The 26,610-nt window shown below is 36.2% G+C and overlaps 2 protein-coding genes and 1 pseudogene across 3 annotated transcripts; 2 read left to right on the top strand and 1 right to left on the bottom strand.

Annotated features, from left to right (window-relative positions):
• The first annotated feature begins 546 nt into the window (after window positions 1–546).
• On the top strand, window positions 547–4,216 carry LOC137723600 (serine/threonine-protein kinase-like protein ACR4). The gene has a single exon (XM_068462798.1). It carries the CDS (start codon window positions 1,268–1,270, stop codon window positions 4,004–4,006), a length of 2,739 nt encoding a protein of 912 aa, XP_068318899.1. The 5' UTR covers window positions 547–1,267; the 3' UTR covers window positions 4,007–4,216.
• Window positions 4,217–6,858: 2,642 nt separating this feature from the next.
• Window positions 6,859–7,936, top strand: LOC137723240 (probable LRR receptor-like serine/threonine-protein kinase At3g47570; annotated as a pseudogene).
• Window positions 7,856–25,096, bottom strand: LOC137722584 (eIF-2-alpha kinase GCN2). 2 transcript variants are annotated; one of them, XM_068461625.1, is made up of 30 exons: window positions 24,616–25,096; window positions 23,682–23,750; window positions 23,542–23,601; window positions 23,350–23,455; window positions 22,858–22,962; window positions 21,794–22,231; window positions 20,949–21,077; window positions 20,785–20,871; window positions 20,618–20,704; window positions 20,419–20,530; window positions 19,192–19,309; window positions 18,495–18,549; window positions 18,073–18,242; window positions 17,097–17,281; window positions 16,529–16,677; window positions 16,074–16,323; window positions 14,851–15,133; window positions 14,642–14,735; window positions 13,372–13,452; window positions 13,155–13,211; window positions 12,824–12,955; window positions 12,645–12,728; window positions 11,883–11,991; window positions 11,670–11,806; window positions 10,525–10,632; window positions 9,470–9,555; window positions 9,250–9,352; window positions 9,040–9,162; window positions 8,193–8,332; window positions 7,856–8,023 (listed from the first exon to the last, which is right to left on the bottom strand). In XM_068461625.1, exons 1-29 carry the CDS (start codon window positions 24,735–24,737, stop codon window positions 8,222–8,224), a joined length of 3,750 nt encoding a protein of 1,249 aa, XP_068317726.1. In that variant the 5' UTR covers window positions 24,738–25,096; the 3' UTR covers window positions 7,856–8,023; window positions 8,193–8,221. The 2 variants fall into 2 exon arrangements, with proteins under 2 accessions (XP_068317726.1, XP_068317725.1); XM_068461624.1 differs by having other exon boundaries at window positions 7,856–8,332.
• Window positions 25,097–26,610: the final 1,514 nt, after the last annotated feature.

Raw genomic sequence — 26,610 nt, 5'->3', positions numbered from 1 at the left:
AAAAACGAATAAAACAATTTATTATGAGACTAAACCTACTTTCCCTTCTCTTAATGTAAATAATATCATTTGTTCAAAATAAAAATAAAAGAGAATATAGCAAGGTGAAACCTTATTTTTAAGGGGAAAAAACCAATAAAAATGCAAACAAATGAAATTTGTTCACATAAAAGAAACACGTAAATCTTATTAAAAATATTCAAAATATGGACGTCATGCATGCAAGAGCAAACAAAAACATTAAAAACCATGAGAAAGTGCGATACATTTTGATATGATCAAGTAGGGGAAGCAAGATTTAAATTGGAAAAAAATTTGGATGCATCTTCACCAAAGTTAAAAAAAAAAAAATCAGAAGGGTAGCCAAGTGTGCTCCAATGCAGGCATGAAAAGATGAATTTGCATTAACTTCTCATTTATTGCCTTCACCTGCACCTAACGCCATATTCAGAAGCTGCAGTTTCATGGTATTAAATGCTCTCTCTCCTCTTCTCTCTTCTCTCTCTCTCTCTCTCTCTCTCTCTCTCTAGATTCTAGTCTGCAACAACAATACCCTGCAACCACATGCAACAATCCAGCTTTCTTTAATTTCCATTCATGAAATTCACCTCACCACCCAACACTCATTCAAAGCAAAATTTCATGGACAGAGAAGTGCCAGATTACTCTTCCCATTCTTGAGTTTTACAGATGAACCTGAAAGCAAATCAAATAAATAAGTACATGGGATTCTAAAAGGTGATTTGTTTTCCTTGCTTCCTGGAATCAAAATTGCAGAAAGCCCATTCAAGTTTGGAAGTTTTGTTTTCAGCACCAGAAAAGTGAAGAAACATGAGGTTTTCTCACATGGGTTTTCAGCAACGGATAACTTGGAGGTGTGGGCTTCTCTAAAGTTGTTACCTTTATTAATCTTTTTGCCAAAGTTGCCTGCTTCAGAAGGGATTTTCTGATTTGGGTCCTGCTTGGTTTTTGCTGATCTGTTGCTTCTGGTACGTGGGTTTGTCACACATTCGCCTCTTTTTCTGTTCATCAATTCATGGCCACTTAGTTTAATTTTTCGCCTTTTTCTTCATTTTTCGTTATGGAGAAAAGGGGAGTATAATGTGGTTGCATCTCTTTAGAAAAACACCAGAAACACAGATTTTCCTTGTAAATTACTGCATTGGATACCAGACTTTGTCCTTCAATTTGGAAGGAAATAAAAGTCAGCAACTTTAGTTGGTGGGTGAAACTTTATCTTTGAGTAGCTTTACAGTGGCTTGTTATAATGGGGTTTTCAGTAAATGATTTCCTGATCTGGGTTCTTAATATCAGCATACTGAGAGCTGGATTTCTTGCTGAACTTGTAGTTTTATCAGATTTATGGTGTTTAGCTTCAGGACTAGGTTCCATGTCAGCCATTGCAGTTTCTTATGGAGAGAAAGGTCCAGTTTTCTGTGGGTTAAAATTAGATGGGTCTCATCTTGTGACCTGCTATGGATCAAACTCAGCAATTACACACGGGGCTCCTAATCGATTCCCATTTATCGGTTTAACTGCTGGTGATGGATTTGTTTGTGGACTTCTCATGGATTCCAACCAGCCATATTGTTGGGGAAGCAGTGGTTATATCCAAATGGGTGTCCCTCAACCCATTGTTAAAGAAGCTCAATACTTAGAAATCAGTGCTGGTGATTATCATTTGTGTGGATTACGAAAACCTTTAACTGGCAGGCTCAGAAACACTTCTTTTGTTGATTGTTGGGGATATAACATGACCAAAAACTATGTGTTTGATGGGCAGATTCAGTCGATTTCAGCTGGCTCAGAATTCAATTGTGGATTGTTTGCCCAGAACAGGACTGTCTTTTGCTGGGGTGATGAGACTAGTAGCAGGGTTATCAGCTTGATCCCCAAAGATATGAGGTTTCGGAAGATTTCAGCTGGTGGGAATCATGTTTGTGGGATTTTGGAGCCTGTGAATTCCAGAACCGTTTGTTGGGGAAGAAGCTTGGTCATGGAAGAAGAAATTTCAGTGGCATATTCAGGTCAGGGCAATGTTGATATGGCTCCAAATGACCCAATGCTTTCAGTTGTCGGAGGGAAGTTCCATGCTTGCGGAATTAAGAGCTATGACCGTGAGGTGATTTGTTGGGGGTTTATTGTGAAACAAAGTACACCGGCTCCTAATGGTGCTAAGGTTTATGAGATTGCTGCTGGAAATTACTTCACTTGTGGAATTCTTGCTGACAAATCATTCTTACCGGTTTGTTGGGGACATGGATTCCCAACTTCTCTTCCATTACCTATGGCACCTGGATTCTGCAAGTCCACTCCGTGCGCTCCTGGTTTCTATGAGCTCAGTAATGAGAGTGCCTCTTGCAAGTTACCTAACTCTCATATTTGCATGCCGTGCAGCAATGATTGTCCAGATGAAATGTACCCAAAAACCGGATGTACTTTGAAATCTGATAGACAGTGTGAATATAACTGTTCTATTTGTTACTCAGCTGAATGTTTCTCAAATTGTTCATCTTCATATGGCAAGAAGAATGAAAGGTTTTGGTCCATGCAATTGCCTATCATTATTGCGGAGGTTGCTTTTGCTCTGTTCTTGGTGAGTGTTGTGTCTATAACTGCAATTTTATATGTTCGCTACAGATTACGCAACTGTCAGTGCACAGGAAAAGATTTGAATTCGAAAAAGAATGGTCAGGGTGGATCTTTCCAGAAAGACAATGGTAAGATTCGTCCCGAGTTGGATGACCTCAAGATAAGGAGAGCTCAGATGTTCACGTATGAGGAGCTTGAAAGGGCCACAGCCGGCTTTGGAGAGGAGTCTGTTGTTGGAAAGGGAAGCTTCTCCTGTGTTTTCAGAGGTGTTTTAAAAGACGGGACAGTTGTTGCTGTCAAAAGGGCTATAATGTCTCCTAACATGCAAAAGAATTCGAAAGAGTTCCATACAGAGCTAGACTTGCTCTCACGATTAAACCACGCACATTTACTCAATCTGCTCGGATATTGTGAAGAAGGCGGACAAAGTCTTCTTGTTTATGAGTTCATGGCTCATGGATCATTGCATCAGCATCTCCACGGAAAGAACAAAGCCTTGAAAGAGCAATTGGATTGGGTGCGAAGGGTCACTATTGCAGTCCAAGCAGCTCGGGGAATTGAATACTTGCACGGTTATGCTTGCCCACCGGTGATTCATCGAGACATTAAGTCTTCAAACATTCTCATTGACGAGGAGCACAATGCTCGAGTGGCTGATTTTGGTTTGTCGTTACTGGGACCTGCAGACAGTGGCTCCCCATTGGCAGAGCTACCAGCCGGAACTCTAGGGTATCTTGATCCTGAGTACTACAGACTTCATTACCTTACAACCAAATCTGATGTTTATAGTTTTGGTGTTTTGCTTTTGGAGATTCTTAGTGGCAGAAAAGCCATCGATATGCAGTATGAAGACGGAAATATAGTTGAATGGGGAGTGCCTCTGATCAAGTCAGGAGACATAAGTGCAATTTTGGATCCAGTTTTGAAACCCCCACCTGACCTTGAAGCCTTGAAAAGAATTGCCAATGTAGCCTGCAAATGTGTGAGAATGAGAGGGAAGGAGAGGCCATCAATGGACAAGGTGACGACAGCGCTAGAACGAGCTCTTGCCATGCTAATGGGCAGCCCGTGTAACGAGCAACCTATTCTGCCAACCGAGGTGGTATTGGGAAGCAGTAGAATGCACAAAAAATCCTCACAAAAATCTTCAAACAGGTCAGTCGACACTGATGTGGTAGAACTGGAGGACGCGCAAAGGTTTGAATTCCGAGCTCCTTCATGGATCACATTTCCGAGTGTTGCTTCTTCCCAGAGGAGGAAGTCATCGGCCTCAGATGCCGATGCCGATGGGAAGACCACAGAGGGTAGAAATTTGGGCAACTGTGGGAGTGGTGGTGATGGCTTGAGGAGCTTGGAAGAAGAGATTGGACCTGCATCACCTCAAGAGAAGTTATTCTTGCAGCATAATTTTTAAAAACTGGCCAAGCAGAAGGAAGTAAGATGATCAAAATCTTTGATTTGATTAATGTTGGCAGGTTTGAATTTAGTTTATTGGAGGATGAAATGTAAAAAAAAATTAATGGAAGTATTAGTATTATGACTGCCACCTGTATTCTGTGACAATCAGTTCTTTTGTTTATTCAGTTCCAACAATTTGGCACACCAGGTGAACGGTCTTAATCGATTGAGCTAATATCACGTTTGTAACTCTTTTTCGTTTTTCATTTTTTACCAGCTACGTTTTACCCTTTTTTTATATATATTTTAGTTATAGCTGGTTTGCAAAATGGGTGACGAAATGTAAATTTTCTCACAGTGCACCTTCAGGTCTCGAAATCATAACATTTGCGTCTTCCATCAAATTTGACCCAATGAGCTTTCATACAAATTGATGATATGAGACACGTTGTGTAGAAGCCACACTTATACTACAGGGGCAAATCTATGTGATTGTTTGCTATTATTGATTGAGGAGAAGCTGAAGCTTCACGGTGACTCGTTTTAGTCTATGTGATGCAAGTGTGGCTTCCACGTCAACTTATAAAAGAGTCAATGTGCTTGTCACGTCATCAAACACAAAGAAGAACTATACATTCAAATTAAATTAAACATAAATTGATACTATTTCAAAACCTAATAGTGAAATGTCAGAAAATTAAAACTTGGCGACTCATTTTGTGTTGAGATGTTGAAGCCAAGTGGAACTATAACAACAGCCCTGGGTTCATCCCTAACAAGATTCCAATGGCATCCTTCAAAGCTTATGCAACATTTACAAGAACACGTACAGCGAAACGCCGACAAGGGCTTGCTGACCAGATGCTCAACATGCAACCATGTCGACACCGATTTGCGTCGTGTTGCATTGCCGGAAGAAGGATCAATGAGCAGAAGCGAAGCCGGCGAGGGAGGTTTTGCGATTGGTAATGTCTGGTGCTTTATGTCTTTGATCGATTTGAGATACTGTTTAAAATATTGAACGATTCTGAAGTGAATAAAGTGTAGATAGCAATCCGGTATGTGGTGGCTGTCCTTATTATTATATCCTTAAAAAATTGTATCGATTTCACTTTCGTCCATGAAGGTTTTTTTTTTGGTTTCATTTTTTGTCCTTGCAGTTTTATTGCGTTCGTCCAAATATTCCAAGTCATGCAAAATTCCTTTCAATTCACAAAATTAATTGTGGAAAAATTAACTTAATTGACTGATTGGGTATAGGGTTTAGGGTAGTTTGCACTAATTAACTATAACACAAGGCATAATTAGCTTCCCAACCAGTTAAAAGCAACATTAGGCGGATGTTTGACATGTCTGGTCGTTAACAAATAGACTCGTCAATTATCCGTTATTTTACAGGTCATTTCAAGTCTACCCGCCAACTATTAATTAGATAATCATTTCGTTTTTAGTTTTAGTTATTTGATTTCAACAAAATATACCAGGGAAAAGAGGGATGGAAAAGGATGGTGAAACACTCAAACATGTGTTACTGTGATGGATATTGGATTCAAATTGTTGAGCATGATGTTCAGAGCAGCTATAGCGTGGGAACCCTTCTCCCAGGCAATACATTATGCTATCCACCAAATGAACAGTAACTGCCATAATGAATAATAACTACATTTTGCATCTCCACCGTTGCACTTCAATAACCTTGGCAATAGGCAATAGGCAATAAAATATTATTATTTTTTGTATTTATAAAATAATACAAAATAATTTTATTTGTAATTTCGGATTGGAATTTTTAATCGTTTTCGTTGCGCCGCGTGTCATTATCCGAAAAGTTATAAAATAATACAAAATAATTTTATTTGTAATTTCGGACCGACAGATTTTTAATCGTTCTCGTTGCACCACGTGTCGTAATCCGAAAAAGATAATTATTGGTGATGGATTTCTGATAAGATTTTTTTAAAATTTTTTCAATTTTTTTATGTGTTAGGTAGATGATAATGAGTATGTATTTATAGAAAAGTAAAAATAATTTTTTTTTTTGGATTTTTTACAATTTTTTTAAATTTTTTATTCAACTAATTAATCTCTGCCGTTGGATTTAAAAAAAATTGAATTCCAACACTCCAGATTCTGCCACGTGTCACAACGATAACATTTCTGATTTTTAAAACTGTTTTTTTTTAATATTTATAAAGGCTAATAATATCAACCGTTGATCTCAGATCCAACGGTTGATATTAAATAAGGTTTTTTTATTTTTATTACCGTTGCAAATCAAACGGTCCAAAAATTTTTACCGTTGAGATCGAACGGACTGTGGGAAGCCATGTGGCTTCCTAACGATAACAATTTTCAATGGGTCGCAGGCTCCAATTCCTGAAATCTTGTCGGCCCACTCGCCCATACGCGCGCTTGAGAGCCACACGCCTAACAGAAAAAAATAAAAAAAGTGGTTGACGTCTGGGTGACGTCAGCCGTGCGTCATAAAGCCCTCGGGCTCTCGAGCTGGCAACTCATGCCAGGCTTGTCCCTCGGGCTACCACACGGTGGACTCTCTCACTCAGGCTCTATGGCCTTGTTCACCAGCCATTCCCCCGAGCACCAGCCAACGCTGGAACTGCTCTCAACCAGAGTCTGGGTAAAGTAAATCATAGTGTAAATAACACAGGAAAAATCTTAGTCAGCCCAGCCCAATCGCGGTCCTCAGCATTTGGACTTGTTCCTCTCTGTCTAACCTCAGAAACACAACCGTTGTACCCAATGAACAATTAATTTTATTTCAAGTGAATTACCGATTTAGTTCTTAAATTATCATTTGAGTGAAAATTAGGTTAGTAAACTACATATTCGCAAAGAGGTAGACCTCTAATGGCACATTCTTATAAAGATTATAAATCGGGTGTGTCTTACCCTGAACTTCTCGAATCAACGAATGGGTTCTCTGTGGACAATTTGATTGGTTCGGGAAGTTTTGATTTTGTTTACAAAGGGGTACTCCCTAGCGATAGAATGATAGTTGCTATTAAGGTATTAAACCTTCATCAACAAGGAGCGTATGAGAGTTTCTTTGATGAATGCAAAGCTTTAAGAAGTATAAGGCATCAAAATCTTCTCGAGATCATAACCGCTTGCTCAAGCATGGATAATCAAGGTAACGACTTCAAAGGCCTAGTTTTCAAGTTCATGAAAAACGAAAGCCTAGATTCATGGTTGCATCCAAAAGACGAGCAATCTCAAATCAAGAGATTGAGCACTGTGGAGAAATTGAATATTGCCATCGATGTTGCTTCTATATCTCCACCATCGTTGCGAAACTCCCATTGTTCACTATGATCTAAAGCCGAGCAATGTTTTTCATTGGAAAAAGACCTACAGACGACACGTTCAACGATGGTCCAAGCATTCACAAATTTGCAGCTACAGTGTTGCCTGCCATGTCATGAACGTAGTTGACCCTTCTTTGCTCCTCGAAACAGATGGTGATGGTGACAATTATGATGAAACATACGGTAATAACATACAAGAAAGACCAATTACAAGATATTGTGACCGTGCTCCACTCCATGCAACAAGATTTGAGGAATGTTTGGTTTCAGTAATGCAGATAGGAATTTCTTGCTCTGCAATGTCGCCTAGAGAGCGGATGCCTATTGCTGTCGTTGTCAACCAAATGAAGACAATTAGAGACGATGGGAAGTTTTGATTCCCAAAATTTCTCTTACAACAATAAAGTCTTATCCCACTAAGTGAGGTCGGTTGTATGAATTCCAGAACGCTATTGTCCTCGGTTTTGGGCCAAGTCTTCCGTTAGCTCCAAGAATTCCCAAAATTTCTCTTCATTAAAAGAAATAAGACATTCTGCTTCACATGACAAAGCTTTGCTATTGCTATTTTCTGTTTCATTAGACAAGTTGGCTCGTAAATACATACAAATTTGCGAATTCATGAAGAACCCTAAACAATCTTCCCACAAGAAAAGAAAACTAAAATCAACCGCGTAACCACCCCCGAACTCAACAGGTTTGAAGGAAAGCTGAACAAAATATGGAAACAGGACAAGGGCTGGATAATCAGTGTACACACCATATAAGGGCTCCTAACAAAGGGTACAGATAAAAAAAGCTGTTATTGTTGGGACTATTTTCACAAGCAATCTTATATGCAGAAATTATGCAGGTACTTCGGCATCTTGATTCACGTACCAGAAAAAGTTGTGCTTTTGATGACACGCCTAAGTCCAAATGGAAGGATTTCTAAATTGTATCGCCATTGCATCCAGCAGAAACCTGACAAGATCTTCTCTGTCAACTTCCTTTTCTTTTTTGAGTTCAAGATGACGGACCTGGAGATACAGTTAAACAAAGTTCCAAACTTAATTCAGGAGATGAATCCAAGCTTTTCAAGAATCAAAGGTTTAATCGACATTGAAGTCTTGTAGGCTATAATCTGGGGCGAAGATTTTCTCTCTAAACCACCTCCAGATTTATTATCAAATTCTCTTATTTTTCATCCAATTCATTTATGTTTCTTGAAATATAATAAATCTGTACGGTGGACCGGTGGTACATCCTTACTCATCTAGAAACGAAGCAATCAGAAATTTTTATAGGTTATAGCCTTCTGAGAATGACTATCATCGAAATCCGATCAAAATGGATAACACTCATATGTACAGGGTAAAATAACACTGCAATAGTTGATCATAAAGAAAGAATGTTGAACTTTAGATATAACAAGTAGGAAAAATCTTATCATTCTATAAATCTACTAGGACCACTTCCAACTAAACGTAAATTCCTCATGGCAAAAAACATAGAAAAGAACTTAATCGATGCCAAATTTATAGCGTCTTACTGCAGATGTAATGTCATTTCTCAACTTCCCAGCTTTGGTTTTACCTACTTTTCACGGAGAAAACTATTCACTTACTAATATATATATACTAGTAATGTTCTCTTGCCAGCGAGTGTATTATGGTATCAACATAAACACACATTTTGACACATCAATTGTTCTGAGCTATTATTCCTACATTAGCACATATATTACCTTAACAGAGCCTTTCTGTGAAACACCTGTGTCTGTTATGATGACAAGGCACTTTATGTCATGTTCATTTGCATATTCATACTGCTCTGTAAGACTTGGATCAGGTGTTGGGACAAACTCAGCCTAAAAGACAAAGGATTCACTAGTCAGCACAGAATCAGTTAAGCAACCATTTATAGCATAAAATCTTTGAAAATTCCATCTAAAAACCTTAATGTTTTCCTCCCATAGCTCGGCGACTAGTTCCATGCGCTCTTTCAATAGACCACCTCCTCCTTTTGAACAAACAAGAACAATGTTGCTAACTTCATTTCTGCAAGAATAAAATCAAATCATACGGAAATTTATCTAAATTAAAGATAATGATCAGGACTTTTAGCAGCAAGTAGCAATGTAACAAGATAGACTAAATAAGCTAGTAAAAATATACCTGATTGGTTTAAAATCTATAGAAGAATGCTGAATTATTGTCTCTAATGCAAGGCTGGTCCCAACAGCACCCGGAGGGTTTGATTTCTAACAAAAAGAAAACAAAAACCATTGTCAATGTAAAAAAAAAAAAGAGAAAACGCAAGATGTAAGTATAGCATAAATATAAATATGATTAAGAGAAGATGAAAGATACACAAGGATTAGTGAACAAGGAGGCACCAATAAAAGAGTACGTCAGATTCACAGAGATAAACAATGAACCTACTACAGCCACATTATCCTATAGCTGCCTTCCAATTTAGCCCATAAAGAGATAGTAAAATCCTCAAATTCTGGTGTAACCGAAACCCTAAGGACCGACGAAAACCTCGCCCTCTCCACAGCTCTTGTACCTCATATGTCTCTCCTTTTAGATAACCCACAATATAGCCATCACCAACTCCAAATACCAACTCTCCAATTCAAAAGGCATGGGAGCAAACCTGGCAACAACTGTTTTCATGGGAAAAATAAAAAACGTGATTGCAAGATGTGATTCCCAACCACATATCCTACCAAAATCTGATACCTACCACCAATTGCATATCCCACCAACACCCCAAATTTTGACAGCCACTACGAACAAAACTGTTCTATGAAGCACAAAACTCTTCCAACACATTGCTTGTCTCAATGAATGGTATTGAAGATTTCCCACGTTCAAACCTCTGATTTCTTGGTATCATGCGATTTCTTTGAAAATTTACATAAACCTCAAAAATAGTAAAAGTACTCCAGTAGCATGAGGGGTTTTACAACATAGTCAAGTATAATTTGCCATATGATAGTCAAGTCAGAGGGGGCATACTAAATTCAGTTCCAAATTTTCTACTCAGCAACTTAGGCAATAATAAGGGCACTGGCATATGCAAATGAAAAAGAGCTCAAGCACATTATCAATTGTTCACCCACATCTATATATATTATATACTAAGAACTCTTGTGGTTTCCAGCACTCTCTGGTCCTGTAAACAACAAAAGGTAACTAGAAGAAAGTAAATGCGTGTAACTTACATGTTCAAGACCCCACATTTGACGAAGCAAATAGTCATAGCGGCCACCAACAGCAAGCAGTGCACCTTCGGCAAGTGATCCAGGATTGTTGTCCTTCACTAAATATACCTAGGAGAGAAATTTTAACTTAATCTTTATAAATAAAAAATTTCTTTTCTTATCAAATATTTTGTATGGGAATGTATATATTTTATTTTTAATTGCGTAGTAGAATATTGATGGGACTCATATTGCAAACAGATTCTTAAGAACAAAATCACTCAAACAGTTTTATCCAGTCCATTGGTGGACTTCTTGTTTACTTTTTGTACATTTTCATTTTTTGGAATGAAATTTGTTTCTTCTAGAAAAAAACATCACACTAACACACTAGCAAACACAAAAGTGACATGTGCAATTGAGTACATACATCAGGAGACTAATGTGTTGGCCTTGTAAGGTGTAGTATTTGAATTATTTTTATTTATTATTGAACTGCTGTTTGAAATGAAATGACGTATTTTGGGAGTGAAAATTATTTGCTTAATGTTCTGTGATCACTCATATGTTTTATGTAAAGTTCTATGATAAACCCCATCTGATTTATTATTTGTGGACAATACTTGGGCACTGACTGGTTAGCACCCAATATACTGACTTTGCGATATGGCCAATGATATTTAACACATGGTCATTTATTTAAAGAACGGGAATTGATTGTTATTGGCACTCCAAAGATCTACTTGTACACTCTAAACTTTATATATCTAGAAAGAAAATACGCTTATAAGGAGTGCACAATTAGATTTTGGAGTGCCAATAACAGTTCCTTAAAAAATAATGAACATGTTATTTAATTTTCCTTGGACTCTAAAAAACAAGAAACACATGGCATTTTTTTATTGGCACAAAATCAGTATAGTTGGGTACTGACTATTCAGTACCCAAGTATTATGCTTATTTTGAAATCAGCCATTTGGTCGTAAAACACTTTTAATTATGTTTGAAAAGTTCAAATTTCATTTGTTTAATGTGTTCTTCACTCTACTGCCTCAGATGCATTGAATAAGTTCTATGAACTTTCCTCCGATAGGAAATACTAAAGTATAGCTATGCTATTTGGAAGAGGAAAAAGAAAAATTAGCATGTATCTAAAGCTAAGATACCTGGAAGAACAAATCTCTATGATAACTCTCAGTTGGTGGCATAAGTGCATCTACGTAAACATTTTGTTCGATCCTCCAAACTCTCAAGTGGCTGTAGAGATCCGACAGCTCATCAAGTGCCTTCCGTGTTTGTTTATCTGCATTAAATTTCTGATATTGATTATCATCTCTCAATTGATGTACATGTATTTACATCAGCCATGAAAAGAATACCAGTTGGCAAGGCTCCCCTCAGTCTAGCAAGTGCTTGATCTGCAGGTCCACAAAACCGTAAACCAACAGTTTGCAACCTATTTACAACAGCTTGCGGTAAATTAAGTTCCTGTCAAAGAAAATAATTATTAAGAAATAGATAATCTTTCTAAAACCGACAATATATTCAAAATATAATGATTTTCACAATCATTATTTCACAATTGAGTTAACAAAACTCTTTTTGTGCTAGTTTAACTGTACGACAACATAGCTACCAAACTAGACAATCCTCCAAATGCTTTTTGTATTTTAGATTTCAATTCATGTAATGTTACAATTCTGTACTCTGTAACTGTTGTAGTTGTGTAGACTGCTTGTGCAGTGGACAACTTCTCCCATGTTTTTAATGTTTCCTTTTATTACTGAAAATATGTTTCTTGTCAAACAAAATAGATATATAAAAATCTATAGAATCGAAGATCCTATAACTTGACAATCTATTTTGGTTTGTCGGAAAAGCATCTTAGTCCTGACATTGTTCACTTCATTATTAAGGGAAAAAACAACACAGAAAATAAAAATAAAAGGAATTAACCACACCAGATAAAAACTTTCATTTGGTTTCTATATGCCAAACTAGATAGTAATTTAGTAAATCATAAGGACAAGAATATCCGCTCGGCTGCTAGGTAACTCCAATTACAATTGTTTTCTTTATGATGAACACTCGTAATTGTTAGAAAACTAGAAAGTGCAAACACTTAATAATTTTTATCAAACCTGCAAAAGCTGACGTCTGATTACCACCCACTTGGATTTCCGCTCAGAAGATTGAGGACGTAAAGAGCCCATCATAGACAGAAGCTTCATTCAGAAAGGGCAGCATCAATGAGTCATCATACCATCAATGAATTACACAGATTGTTTATGGAAATATCCAGAATACATCAACTGTGTACCTCTGCTACTTTCTGCCTATGCTCTGCCTTGACTCCTACCCAAGCCCAAATTGCCTCCAGTAAGTCCCCATGGTTTAGATGAATATCACAAAAAACTGAATGAAAAAAACGAGCTATAATGTCCCTTGTCACCTGCAAGATGAGACACACTTATGAAGCATATGCTATAAAGCCTATAACACAACTCATTGGCCAGCGCATGCTAGTCAATTACCAACAAATAACAAATTATTGTCCAGAAATAACGTGATATTTGTTGAATGCTGATGCACCTCCAATAATGATAACTAAATAAATCAGGGATAAATAAATAAATCAGATAATTTATCACCTTGATGACTTCTGCCTCTGTTAATGCTGATGCGCCTCCAATAATATCAAAGTCACCCTGTGTTGACATAAGGTTGTATTATTAAGCCACAAACATCAACTTGGGCAGAAAATCATAGTACAGTTAACGATAGAGCATAAACATTTTAAAAACATTCTATACAGATAAAATATAATGTGAGAGAGAGACCTATAAGAAACGAGCATTTAATTCATACCTGCAGGTAGCGACTTGGGGGTGAATGTCCAACAGGTCTTCTGTACACAGAGGATATTTCGTAACGTTTGAATGAAGATTTCTACAAGTAGAATGGCCAAGTTATGCTCCCTGACTTTATCATAAAATTTTAGAGACAAAACAAGCATGTATATAAACTTATAAAGCAATAATTTCATCTTATAAATAAATTTATCTCGGCTAAACATAAAACAATAATTCATGTTCCAAACAAATTTATTGCTAACTGAGTTATGTCCTCAGAATTTTGCAATGGTGGAATGCATGATTGAAACTAGGCATCGGTTATTGGATGGACACATTACACTGCCTAAAGTCCGAAGCTTGTATAACAAATACCACGTTTTTTTTTTTTCAACTTATCAAACTACTGTCAGCATTAAAAACTTATCTCAGGGTTCAATGAATCTCGGCCACTCCCTGTTTCCAGTGCTCTACTGTAGACTTTCATCCAACTTTGATCTTCTTGCAAACAGTAACTTAGGTTTCAACTTTCAATTGATTCTTAGCTATTAAATGAACAATCACTAATTCACAAGTAGATTCTCCTAAATCCATCATACGACCCTTTCAAACCACCCATTTTAGCATTCTCATCGCCAAATTGTCTGCATCCACATTCCCATGATTTTCCTGTTCACAATTCAGTATATATAGTTTATCATTAAAAGCGAGCCCTTGTCTGTCACCCACCCTTGTTGCTGCTAAAAGGCATATTTTTTTGTTTCTATTTTCATCTATGTTACAGAATTTACTAGTCCTTCCCTTAAAAGAATGCCAGTATTTTTCTAAACTTGGCAAAATGAAAAACAATGATAAAATTGTTTTTTGCTGCCATTATCTCTCTCCTTATAAAACCGAAAATATATGTGAAATCTCACTGAGATTCTGAACCTTGTAGAAATTGATAAGATAAGTAGATTTCCAGCATACATAACTCAAGTCCCATCAATCTTTCTTCAACAACTTATGAAACTACTAGTTTCCCCTTGTATACGGGTACTTTTGTAATGATTTTGCCAACATGTATGATATCTACTTAGGATGCAACCACGCTTAGCTTCACAAAGGAAAATAACAAGACCCAAGCAGAGCTTCAAAACTGCCAAACCAGCATGATCAACCAAGAATGAAACCAATAAGAAGATAACTTAGGAACTGAAAAGGATTAATGTTTGTATCTTGTACAACAAGAATGCAACCAATAAGAAAAACAAGCAACAAAACATTTATTTTGATTTGTTTAATACCTGGCTGGAGATCGCCCAACTAACAAAAGGCAAGCGCAGCTCATGACTAAGTTCAAGCATATCTCCTCCGTGGGTTAAAAGTTTGACGGTGTTCCTTGTAGGATATAACAAATAATCAGTATGAATGAACACATAAAAAGAAACAGAAAGTAATTCTATGTCATAAAAACATTATAGTAAACACACTACGAAGAGTTCAAGAAAGAAACCTATTGAACTGTTGGCAATCATCTAGCAAATGCATAGGTATTACTTCAAGGTGTTTCGCACAATGCTGTCTGAACAACTCCCTTGTGATGTCAACAACGTAATCACGAGCCTCAGTTTGTAAATCTGCATACTGCACAGCAGAAGTATCCCTTCCACCTAATCCCACACTTCCATCACGATGTTGCTGATCTTTCACGCTTAACATCTCCTCATCAAAGATGGCATTCAGAACTCTGTCATACACACTTCTGTCCTCTGAGGTTTGCATTGTTCGTAGAATATCTGAGCATATTGACAGAAAGCATTTACTCAAGCAACTCAAAACTTAATGGAATCAGTTGAAAATTTCTAAATATTGCTTTGAAAGAGAAAACAAATGTATGTATTATGAATCATAAAGAAACATCTTCACCATCCTCCCCAAAGAACATGTTGGACCAGCACCAGGTAAAAAGAAATTGTATTCCCTACAAATATTATGAATGACAATAAAAATAATAATAAATAAATAAAAACTGTCATGATAACCAAGAATCACCCACAGAATTGAGAGATTCCTAAAGGTTCTTCGGGGGATGTCTTAGCAGGACTCAAACACATATGAAATACTAACTGATCTGTGAGAAAAATAAAAATAAAAATTAACAAATCACCAAGCACAAAGATCCTCCAACTAGGTTTAGTGAGGAGCTGGTGGGGTTTAACCAGCACAAGAACAATCACCAACCACTTGGTTTAGCAAAAGTTGTATGGTGATCATTTAATTGGTTTTAACCAACGTCATTCAGACCATATCTTTCTTTTTGGTCAATCTGACTGGTCGCGACATATAATTCTACTTGCTTTGTGATATCAAGTTGTACGGATGTTCATCTGTACTTCAGGCTACTGTAGTTTAAGCTGCACTTCATGGACATCTTCGGTCCATCTTGAGGGGAGTGTTGGAAACCATGTCTAACACATTCTATTTTACTTGCCTTTGTCATGTATTTTCCTTTACAGTCAAGTTGTAGAGACTTGCATAAGTTAATATATTCTACTAATATATATCAATGCTTGGTCTCTTAGTGTCAACAATTACAGACATTATTTTGCGATTAGAATAAAGAAGTGCAGCAGTCTGCAGAGATTTGAAATAGACTGACCACTCATACCTCTGCGTTTTTCATCTGATGAGATTAGCTTTAAAAAGATAAATACAGAGATCATAACTGTTACTTACTGTCTAACAACTCAGACTCCATTCGTGGTGGAAATGCATGCTTTAGAAGTTCAGTGGCAGAAGGACGATCTGATGGACTTGGAGACATTAAACGCCGCAACAGAGATGCCTGTTCAGGAAACTCAGCAACCCAAGCGGGAGGAAGTTCGCCCTTCTGTTTCAAGTCAGATAGGACATGGTGTCGTTCCATTGCAGTCCCAAATGGGTGCCATAGCTCAAAGAATACAACTCCCAAGCTGTACATATCAGCCTGCAATCCAAGTTGACTCAATGATGTTTACCTGATATTATTTGATTAAAAACAGATTACATGCCTTTAAAAGTGGCACATGCCATATTGTGTAACTTACTATAAAAAATTACAAAACTAAGTGTGAAAATAATCAAAATATGTACCAACTTGACCAGTACAATCAAGTGTAAAACTATGCAAAAATAAGAGCGAAAATATTTACCTTTTCATCTATCTTTGGCCATCCTTGCTCAATTTCTGGTGCAGTGTAAAAATATGTACCAACTTGGCCAGTACCATCAAGAGAAACTCCGGCTGTATCTGGAGGAAAACTTGGTTCTTGGTCCAACTGCTCCAACTTAAAAAACTTGGCTGAAACAAAACAAATTACATTGAGGATTAAGTACAAATCCTGAATTTAGCAAACAACTTTAAATAAAAATTCATGAGTTGTGTGTGAAAGTAAATTTTATATTATCACCCAGGAACTCGACTCTTCTCAGAAGCAAAATTGGTATGTCCAAAAGAAACAGAATTTTACTCGAAAAAGTAGTTCATGACAGAATAGTCATGAAAGTAACCACATCTCATGCATTTTTCCTACCATGTTCTCACATTTATAATAGTCAAAACACAATACACTATGACACACCGTACTCTTGAGAAACCAACAAGTACACTTTTCAAAAAAGACCTGAATGCAAGTACATAAAAAGCTCAACAGACTACATAGTTCTCAAACTAAGACATACTGAAGTGTAATGATGTTATATAAGAAAATCCGAACTTACCCAGACCAAAATCACCAATTTTAATATCATTACGCGCATCAAAGAATATGTTGCTTGGGGTTAAGTCCCGATGAATGATGCCTTGTCCATGTATATGTGCCAAGCCTTCAACAATTTGACGACACAGATGCCATGCTAATTCTTTGTCAACACGACTATATGACTCGAAAATTTGGCGTAAAGTCCTTCAAACCATAAAATAGAAATAAAATAAAAGAGTAAGAAACATATAAGATAAAAACTCAGCAAAAGAAGCATATTTTAAGGATTTATGGAACTAAATTCAAGGAATGAAAGAATTTTAAATTAGACCTGCTGCAAGGTGCAACGAATAATAGAGAATAAACCAACAAAAAACTGGAACAGTACAGAGCCTATAGACAGTTTCCTTCAGCTCCTTTGTATTCTTATTTTTCTTTTCAATTTTTATTTCCCATTTTCTTACCTTTTACCTATCGTACATTGTGACAGTCTATCATACATTGTGACAGTCTCAAATTTAGATATACTTAAAATCTGACCTCAATGCCGATGCAACATTTAGTTATTTACAAGCCTAGTAATGTTATCATAGTTGCAGGTTTCTCTAAGGATTCTATGAGGAATGATGGATGATCGGGAGCAGTCAATCAGGAAGCCCAATAATTAAAAACTCTCAAGCAACAAAAGATATGCCTCACTACGACTCATATCAGGTAGCAGTCAATAAGGATTTAACAATGGACTATGAGGAGTAATAAAATCAAAAAGTCTTATTGACAACAAAGATTTGGCATGTTTTATTATTCTTTCTAAATTGCATAAGAAAAACTAGCCTGCCAAAAGGGTGATGCAATGGTTCAAAACAATACCATAATGAACCAGGTTGCAGTAATTACAGATGTAAAATGGTAAAAAAACTAACCAACCACTAAGCGTCTTAAAATTCAATCTCTGAGTATATCTTAAGATACAACAAATCAAAATAGAAGTTTACCTAGGGCAATATTCCATTTGAATATACAGATAAGTCGATTCAAGCTTATTCTCATTCCCAAGAGCATCTGCTGAGTTTGTACCTTTGAAGCTGAAAGTGGTGCTGGCTGCAGTCATTGAACCCAATGTGGTATCACCATGAGCACCAATAATCCCTGTTTCAAACCACGCCTGGAAGTGCTTGCAAATATTACATATTAGAACCATTGTGGAGACAAAAGATTGTAAGAAAAAATAACTTCCCTAAAAATTAAACTTTTCAATATCAAAGAACAGTCCCCAATGCAAGCTGCTTTGAAAATAAATGTAGGCTAAGACAATATTGCATATACAAAATCATAGAAACTAAAAAACAAGAAATTGTTACAGAACTTGCAGAAGCATGCCATTAAATGCATAAGCAGGAAATAAGAAAGTTTTTACCTGATAGTATCGTACGACATGTTGATGCTGCAAACGAGAAAGTGTAGCTACTTCCCTAAGTATCTCACCAAAGTTGAACCACAAACAAATTTTAGAACACGGAAAAAAAAATATTTTCAGCTATACATTTTAAACATATAGCTACTTAAGAAGTTAGATTCACAATTGTGTTGAAAAGATAACGAATTTTTAATAGCTATTACTATGATAGTGATTGAAATATATGAAAGCCAAAGAATATTTGATAGGAAATTGTTATTACCTAAACATAAGCAAAAATATATCTTCACACATCTGTACGAATATATGAAAGAAACCTGCCATACTCTATCAGACTCTATATAAAACTCTCCAAAGGTTGCTCACTTAACTATGTGGAGTTTTCCAAAAAAATATATTATTTTTGCCCAATACAAATGTCATATGAGAACCTTTGTAGTCCATAAGAGTGTTTAAGAATCTACAGAAATTGTAATTGATTACTGCCCCCCTCATCCGATAACTGAAGTTCACTCCATAGTTAATTTTCTTCTTTAGCAGAATTACGTTTATATTTCCTTATAAAGTTACTATCTTGAAATTAACGATACAAAGACCCACTGACAAATGACTAATCAATTTCATGATTCATGAAAGGAAATTTTTCTACGCCAAACGATGCCTAAATTTCAAATTTGTGCAGGAAACATTAATATACCTCAATATTCGATCATTAACAGGAAGGCTTTTATCCTTGAGGCGAATTTTCTTCACTGCATACTGCCTTCCATCTAGCTTATTTTTGCACAATACAACATGGCCAAAGCCACCATGACCTGTACCAGATTTTGAAAAAGAATCTTCCTGGTTATACTTCAAATGAAACAAAATTCCTCTGACGAATAAATATTAAAAGCTTCATAAAGTATGAAGCGCAATGCCAGTTAGAGGATTATATATAAGAGTAAAAGGAAATACAAAACATAGTGAACCAGAGATACAATCCTCAAAACAAAACCAAAATACCCTCTTACATTGTAATACATCTCCCGAAACTATCCTACAGCAGGGCCTCCAATCTAATAAAATTACAATATATGACATATCCCTTAAGGCTGGAGAAAAAGAAGCCCATAATGATGCCCAAAACCTGAGTTTTTCCCAAGAATTACTTCTACATCCCCACTATAGTTTTCAAATACTCTTCCATTTCTCTCCACCCAAATTACCTACAAAGCAACTAATACAGAAAATCCACAAAATTCTTGCTGTTTGTTCCACCACCAAAAGGCAAATACTTCTGAAAAAGAATGTTTCGAGGTGATTGAGGAATAACCCAATTTACACCTGCCTTACTAACTATATGGACAACATAAAACAAGTGAGCACCAAACTCCACCTCTTTTTTGCACATAATAAACCAGTGAAGAGATGGACAAGCTACAGTATTACTTTCTTATCATTCTATCTATTTTGATCAATAATTTTGCACGTTTCAAGGCTGAAATGAAGGGCAAGAATAACAATGACAACTTGACAAGCTGTTGTTCAAGTGCTTTTACATAGCATACATCAATATAACAAGAACTTCCATGGTTTTTCTTGGGTATGAAAAACCTATTATAGCATTATCTGTAAATTACCATTTAAGAAGATTAAAATAAATATATTTAAATAAAAATAGATAAATTTTTGTACAGAACAAAACAAATACAAGAGCTCAAACAGTAATTTTTATTGTCTACTATGGATGGACACCCCCAGGGATCTATAACCTTTACTTTTTATTTTACTAACCAAACTATAATCTATAACTAGCTCAGCCAATCAAAAATCCCATAATAAACTACCCACCTAGTACCTAGAGACACACTTAAAGAACAACTGAGGCTATTGAGCTATTAGGAAAACAAAATGAAAAAACATACGAAAAAAATTTCTTTACCAAGGGACTGTAGCTCCTCAAAGTCATTAAGATACCGAGAGCTTGGGAGAGATGTACTTGGCCCATCGCAATCAGACGCGGGTTCCCAAAATTGAGAGATTCGGGATGAAACCTAGATAAGAGAAGGTATGTAACGATGTGAAATGGTTTTAGACGCTAGATCTTAGCAGCAAAGAAATGAAGAAGGGGGATGACGGACCATATGTTGTCTGAAAGCATGATCAAATGTTCTGTTCAAAACTGAAGGTGGTTTAGAAGTTAACTCCTTTGCCCATTCTGATAAAATCTGAAAATGAAATTAACAGAGATCAGAATCTGGTAAGTGTATGGGTTAACAAAGTTAACTGGATGAATTGAGTTACATACTCCTAACTTCTCCAATTCTGTGGTTATTTGTGGCAAGGCATCAACCAATGGTCCTTTCGAAGAGCAGGCAAGACGGAGTAGATGAACCTAACATAAGAGGAAACAATAACAGGAAATTTAGGATCAAAATTCTGTGTAGAAAAGACAAGAAAACATAAAATTACCATTATGAGATCCTTTTTAACATCTTGAGACACTTGATCATGACCCAAGGAAGCAAATGAGAGTGACTCTGATTGCTCACTTCCAGATTCCCACTCATCTTCTGTTGAATCATCCTTAATGACCAAATTCTGAAAAAGCATAGAAGTATGTAGCGGTATCATAGAGTGTCCAAGAAAACTTCCTATACAAAAACAGACCATGAACCCAAAACAATATTATCAAACAGCAATGTCCAGAAATAACAAATTTCACCAAGGTCACTGCCTTCTATTCAATGATCTGGCATAACTTGTTCAGATTTCTCTTTGTACTCATTCATCCACACAACAAAATTTGTCTGCAGCCTTGTGTTATGATTGATTCTACATACCAAGAGAGCATCAGGGTTGAATCATTTGGATGTGCAAGATGTCAATTCAACACTAACTCAGTGCACAACTGGTATGCCAATCAAAAGTGGACGAAAACGGAAGATAAGACAAAGTATCTCTCTTTGAGAGAATTCTTATAAAACTAAAAAAAAGGTGATCTTTCAACTCCAAAAATAAAAAATAAAAAAGCCCATTCCCATCAAGCCCTCCTATTTCTCTCCAACCAAAGACACCATAAGAATACATGATAATCTGTACTCACATGTCCTTGTTGTGCCTTCTAACAAGATACAAAATCTCTCTATTACTTTAAAAACAAGAGTAAATAAATAAAACAATATGTGTAATATGACAAAAAGGCAATACAAGAATATATGTACGTGTGTGTGTGAAATTCATCCACATTTGTGCATTCAAACATCAAATAATATCAAGTTATAATCTGCCCAAAGAAAAGGTATTAAATTACTCACCTCTTTCTCAGCTTTACCACCATTTTCTACTGATTCCTCCAACAAAAATCTACTTGAATCTGTAGAATACATGCTCTTGTTGCCATCTTCACTATCTTCTTCAAGGATATCTAACTGGACAGTAGGGGAAGGTAATGGGCTTTGCTTTACATCTTGTAAACTTGCCTGCTCTGCATGCTTATCCAGTTTCTTTTCCTGAATATCATGCATGACTTTAGGATGGGCCTTTTGCAATGGGCTTTGCTTTATATCTGTGTGGGATGGGACCGATGAATTTATCCCACTGGTCTCATCCACTCCAAAACCCCAATTCCAAGACTCTCCAGAACCACTGAACAGGTCTATGAAACCATAAACAAAAGGCCCCTTCTTGTTACTTAAAATTGCAACGTCCTTCTGAAACAATTGAGCACTGCTATCCGTAGTCGGACATATTACCTTCCATGAGAAATGAATATACAAAGCATCCATCAATCGAACAACCAGTAGAGAAGTAATGATAAGCAAAATTTCATCAAGAAATGAGAGTGAACTTTTCAGATCTACATGTTAAAGAAGGTTACACCTAAAAAACTTGATTCAAATTCATAATTGACACATCAAAAGATGTAGTCTTCATAGTTGTCAATATTAATTGTCTTATTCTTGTGGACCATGTATCATATGAAACCTTGCCCTCAGAGATAGGGGCGCAACAAAAAGGTTTCTAAACAGGCATCGGAGATGTGTTTGATTGGAATGCGGTGCAATTATTCTTTATAGTCTTTTTGTTTGTTTATACTTGGAACCTATCCATAATTAACACAGCGTAGCATTGGTACCAATGGCAGCATGTCAAAATCCAAGAATAATCCAGACCACCAGGATGACAGTTAGCAAACATGGTTAATTAGAACAGCATACACATTTGAATGAACAAAATTAAAGTGTAATAACAGAAACAGAACAAGGAGAAAAAATCTACATGAAAGATGTCTGCCAAAATATTCAATTTATGTATGATATTTGTATATGCATTTTCTCACACAAACAAATGCACAAATATGATGATAGAGAAGTCTTACAGGTCCATGTGATTGGCCCACTGGCACAATTTCAGATAGGAATTCCTGGGCAGTCTCTACCAAATTGAAAATCATTACCCGTCCTTCTCGAGCATTAGAATTTGCCTGAAACAGAACAATTAAATTCAGAATAAAAAAGAACCACACAAAGAGGCACTAGCTGCACACTAGTTTATTATGTGTCAGACTGACCAATGACATTTTCCATGCAAGTGTAAAATCTTTGTGTGAAATATCTCTTAAAATGAAGCTCGGGTGGAAGAGCACTGTTTCTGTTTGTTTCAGGGAAAATTTTGAAAGCATTTCCTCATACATAGCCTTCAGTATATCAAAACTAACTTTGCCAATGGGCAAATAGCCGCTAATCTTTAAGGCATACAATATTTTTAGGATTAAGACAAATAAATGTTGCGCTTGTAACCGCATTAACACTCCATCACAGAAGAACTCAAAGAACTATCAAATAAGGTTTTAGGAAAAAAACAATAATACCTGATCATGAATAAGAGATAGCAGCCTATCAGTATCAGTTTTTGATAAACCTTTCTCTGGAGTTATCTGCAACTTTGGGCACTTGTAAGGATACCCTGGTAAGCACCTATCAAACAAGAGAACATTAAGATACATGGGAAGGAATATTTATAAACCAAAAATAAACGCAATATAGAAAAGAAATTCACTAACCTAACAGAAAGAAGTGCAGAAACATCTAGATCCTCATAACCCATATCCTTAGAATGAGGCCTGTTGCAGTAGAGAACAAAATCTCAATCAAGAGGAGTCTAACTCATGAATTGTTTCATCTAAAAATATATAAGACATACCTAATCTTAATAATGATTTGAGGATGTGATCCAGACATAACTTTGAAATCGTCTTGAAATATTGCACACCTAAACATCCCACACGAATAGCAATACAAATTATGAGACAGAAAGATGATTATCATGAATCTTTCAAACAGAGGCATCAACATTTTTTATAAACATAATAGTGCACAATTTACATAATAATAATAAAAAGTAACGACATTAATTTACAACCATCCATGTATTGTCCTCCAGATTTGTTCCTCAAATAACCCAACCTTGAACACTCAAAAGTAAAATCAACATAAAGCGAATCAAGCAGATGGGAAGACCTGATACTCAAATACAATACAACATGATTATGGGTAGATGATATCCTTTAGAGACAACAAACAATGGAACAAAATGCAGCCCCCATGCCAAACATGCTATGTTCTGCAGTAACTACCATACGGTGCAAAACAGGGGAAAGAAGAAATGAAAAGAAAAAAGACAACAATTCAGTTTTTGCAATAGAATCAAAGTCCTTTCAGTGATGACACTGAAACCACTTTTAGAGGTTTATTGGCCAACAATAATAAACTGAAAAGAATTCCATTCTTTTTATCCTATGAGCTACAGGCCTCACACACGTGCCTTAAAGAGAGGAATATTGCCTCTCCAAAACTTAAGGGAATTGTTCGAATTGGTGGCACGAAAAAGATTACAATTGCAAATTTCCAATATCATTTGGAAAACATTTCCAATCAATCCATTTGAAGCTGTGATTAATTCTAGTAATGGTGCATATCAAAAGTTGCCATAAAATACAATCCAGTTGCGTCTGACTGTTCAATTTGTCATCCCAAGTTGTTCATGGTGATCACAGTGTTTGTCCCTCCATATGCAGTTTTGAGTCGATTATTCGAAAGAATAAAAGGATTTAAGAATAAGAAGAAGAGTCACTTACAAGGCAGTGATCTCTTCAGAAAGAAGTTCATTATCATCATCGCCAACATAAGCCCCATGATCTTTCAAGGCCTTCTTCTTCTTCCCACTCCCTCCTCCACGCTTCTTCTTCTTCTGCCCCATTCTCCCACTCCAAAAAGCCCAAAAACCCTCTTGCGCTTTTTATCAAACACCTGGAGGACCCAATCCACACCAAGAATTACAAACCCTGGTGCTCTTTCTTCAAATACCCACCAACCCAATTCACCTTTTCATCCAAATCCCACAACCCAGGTCATGAAAAATCAAATCAAAATCAATCGTAAAATGCAGTGTAAAAAATGGGAAGCACCTCAGTGGGAACAAATGGATCGTCGAAAACCCTCAATAGTGAAAGGGTTTTGAGAACTGAGGTGTTTGTGATTGAGAAAGCTAATCCCCAGTGATTGGACAAATACCTAATGGTGATGAAAATTAAATATTACGGCGCAGAAAAATATTGACGGCGGCGCTCAACTTTGTTTTGAAACCGGGAATATGCGCTGGGCTCAACACTGGCGGCAAACGACCATTGGTATGTTGCCACGTTGGTTTTACCCGCTTTTAAGTTGTAACCTCATTTTTAACAGAATTACCAGACATTGGATAGAACCCGACTAATTCAACCGAAATCAGTTTGGTCGGGTTGGTTTGGGTTGGGTTGGGTTGTAAACTGTAAAGATTTATGTTCAGGTAAAAACTTAATCCTCCATTTAATAGGTGGTTAAGCTCAACTATTATTAATCTAATTACAACTGACATACTTGAATATCAGCAATTCTAATTAAAACTCGATCGATCCGTTTAATTGGTGGGTTAAGTTGAAGGTTGGGTTGTAAATTGTAAAAATTTATGTTCAAGTTAAAACTCAATCCATTCGTTCAATTTGTGAGTTAAGTTCAACTATTATTAACCTAATTACAACTAACATACTTGAATATCAACAATTCTAATTAAAACTCAATCTATCCGTTCAATTACAGGGCTAAGTTAAACATTTTCTTTTAATACATTGATATTTTTACATTAAGGGAAGGGAAAGTTCGGCTAAGCCATATAATGGACAACCTAATTTGGTATCGAATTCGTCATCTACAAGATTCGAACCTAAGATTTCTCATTTTCAAGTGAAGAGAAATACTACCAGATCGTAGTACTGAATGGCAAGTTGAACTTTTTTTATTTTATTTAAATAATGAACTTTTAATATTAAGTAACAAATAGTAATTTTGACTATTAAGGCCACTTTGAGACATGGCCAATCAAAGAACATTCTTTAAAGGGTCACATGTAAAACAGTAAAAGTTCACAAACGTGATGGTCTCAAGAGTTGGTGAACTTTGAATTTAAACTATAACTTACAATATTAGGATATATTATTCATATTTGTGGATGCAGTGTTTCGCATAAGATAAATTGGATGGAAAACCTGCAAAACAATAAATGATGTAAGATTAATGCCTAAGTTAGAAAGTGTTTGAGACAAATTGAAAGTTTGAGAATTCTAAGTATTGTAACAGGCGTACTAGACGCTATTCCTGTAATAGGCTCGCCTCTGGTAGAGTTATTACGAGGAAGTGATGAAATGGTTGTTGCTATCTGCTACAATAACGACTCATTGGTTTAACTGAATAACTAAATAAAATAGATAAAATTGCGATTACAAATTTTTCTAGTTGACTCGGTTATTTATACGGGAAGATGTCCATAAGTTGTCTGCTAGCAGGAATGCACCATGCTAGGCAGAACAGTTATCCTCACAATCTCACAAAACTGTTATAAATCAACTTAATTTTGTCATTGTATTAAAAGCTGCTTTTCTAGTTGCACCATGATTGTTGTATGTGATGTGATATACTAAAATGTTTAGCATTCATGCGTATGTAACAGTCCAACTCTTTTGAGGTCGTAGTTTAATTTGTCAAACCATCTGGGTGAAAAATGACAGATTTTAGCACAAAAACTAGGCACCATCTAT

The sequence above is a fragment of the Pyrus communis genome, chromosome 17 (assembly GCF_963583255.1).
Source record: "Pyrus communis chromosome 17, drPyrComm1.1, whole genome shotgun sequence".
In the NCBI taxonomy this organism is placed as follows: Eukaryota; Viridiplantae; Streptophyta; class Magnoliopsida; order Rosales; family Rosaceae; genus Pyrus; species Pyrus communis.
This window is presented reverse-complemented; position numbering and strand designations above follow the sequence as displayed.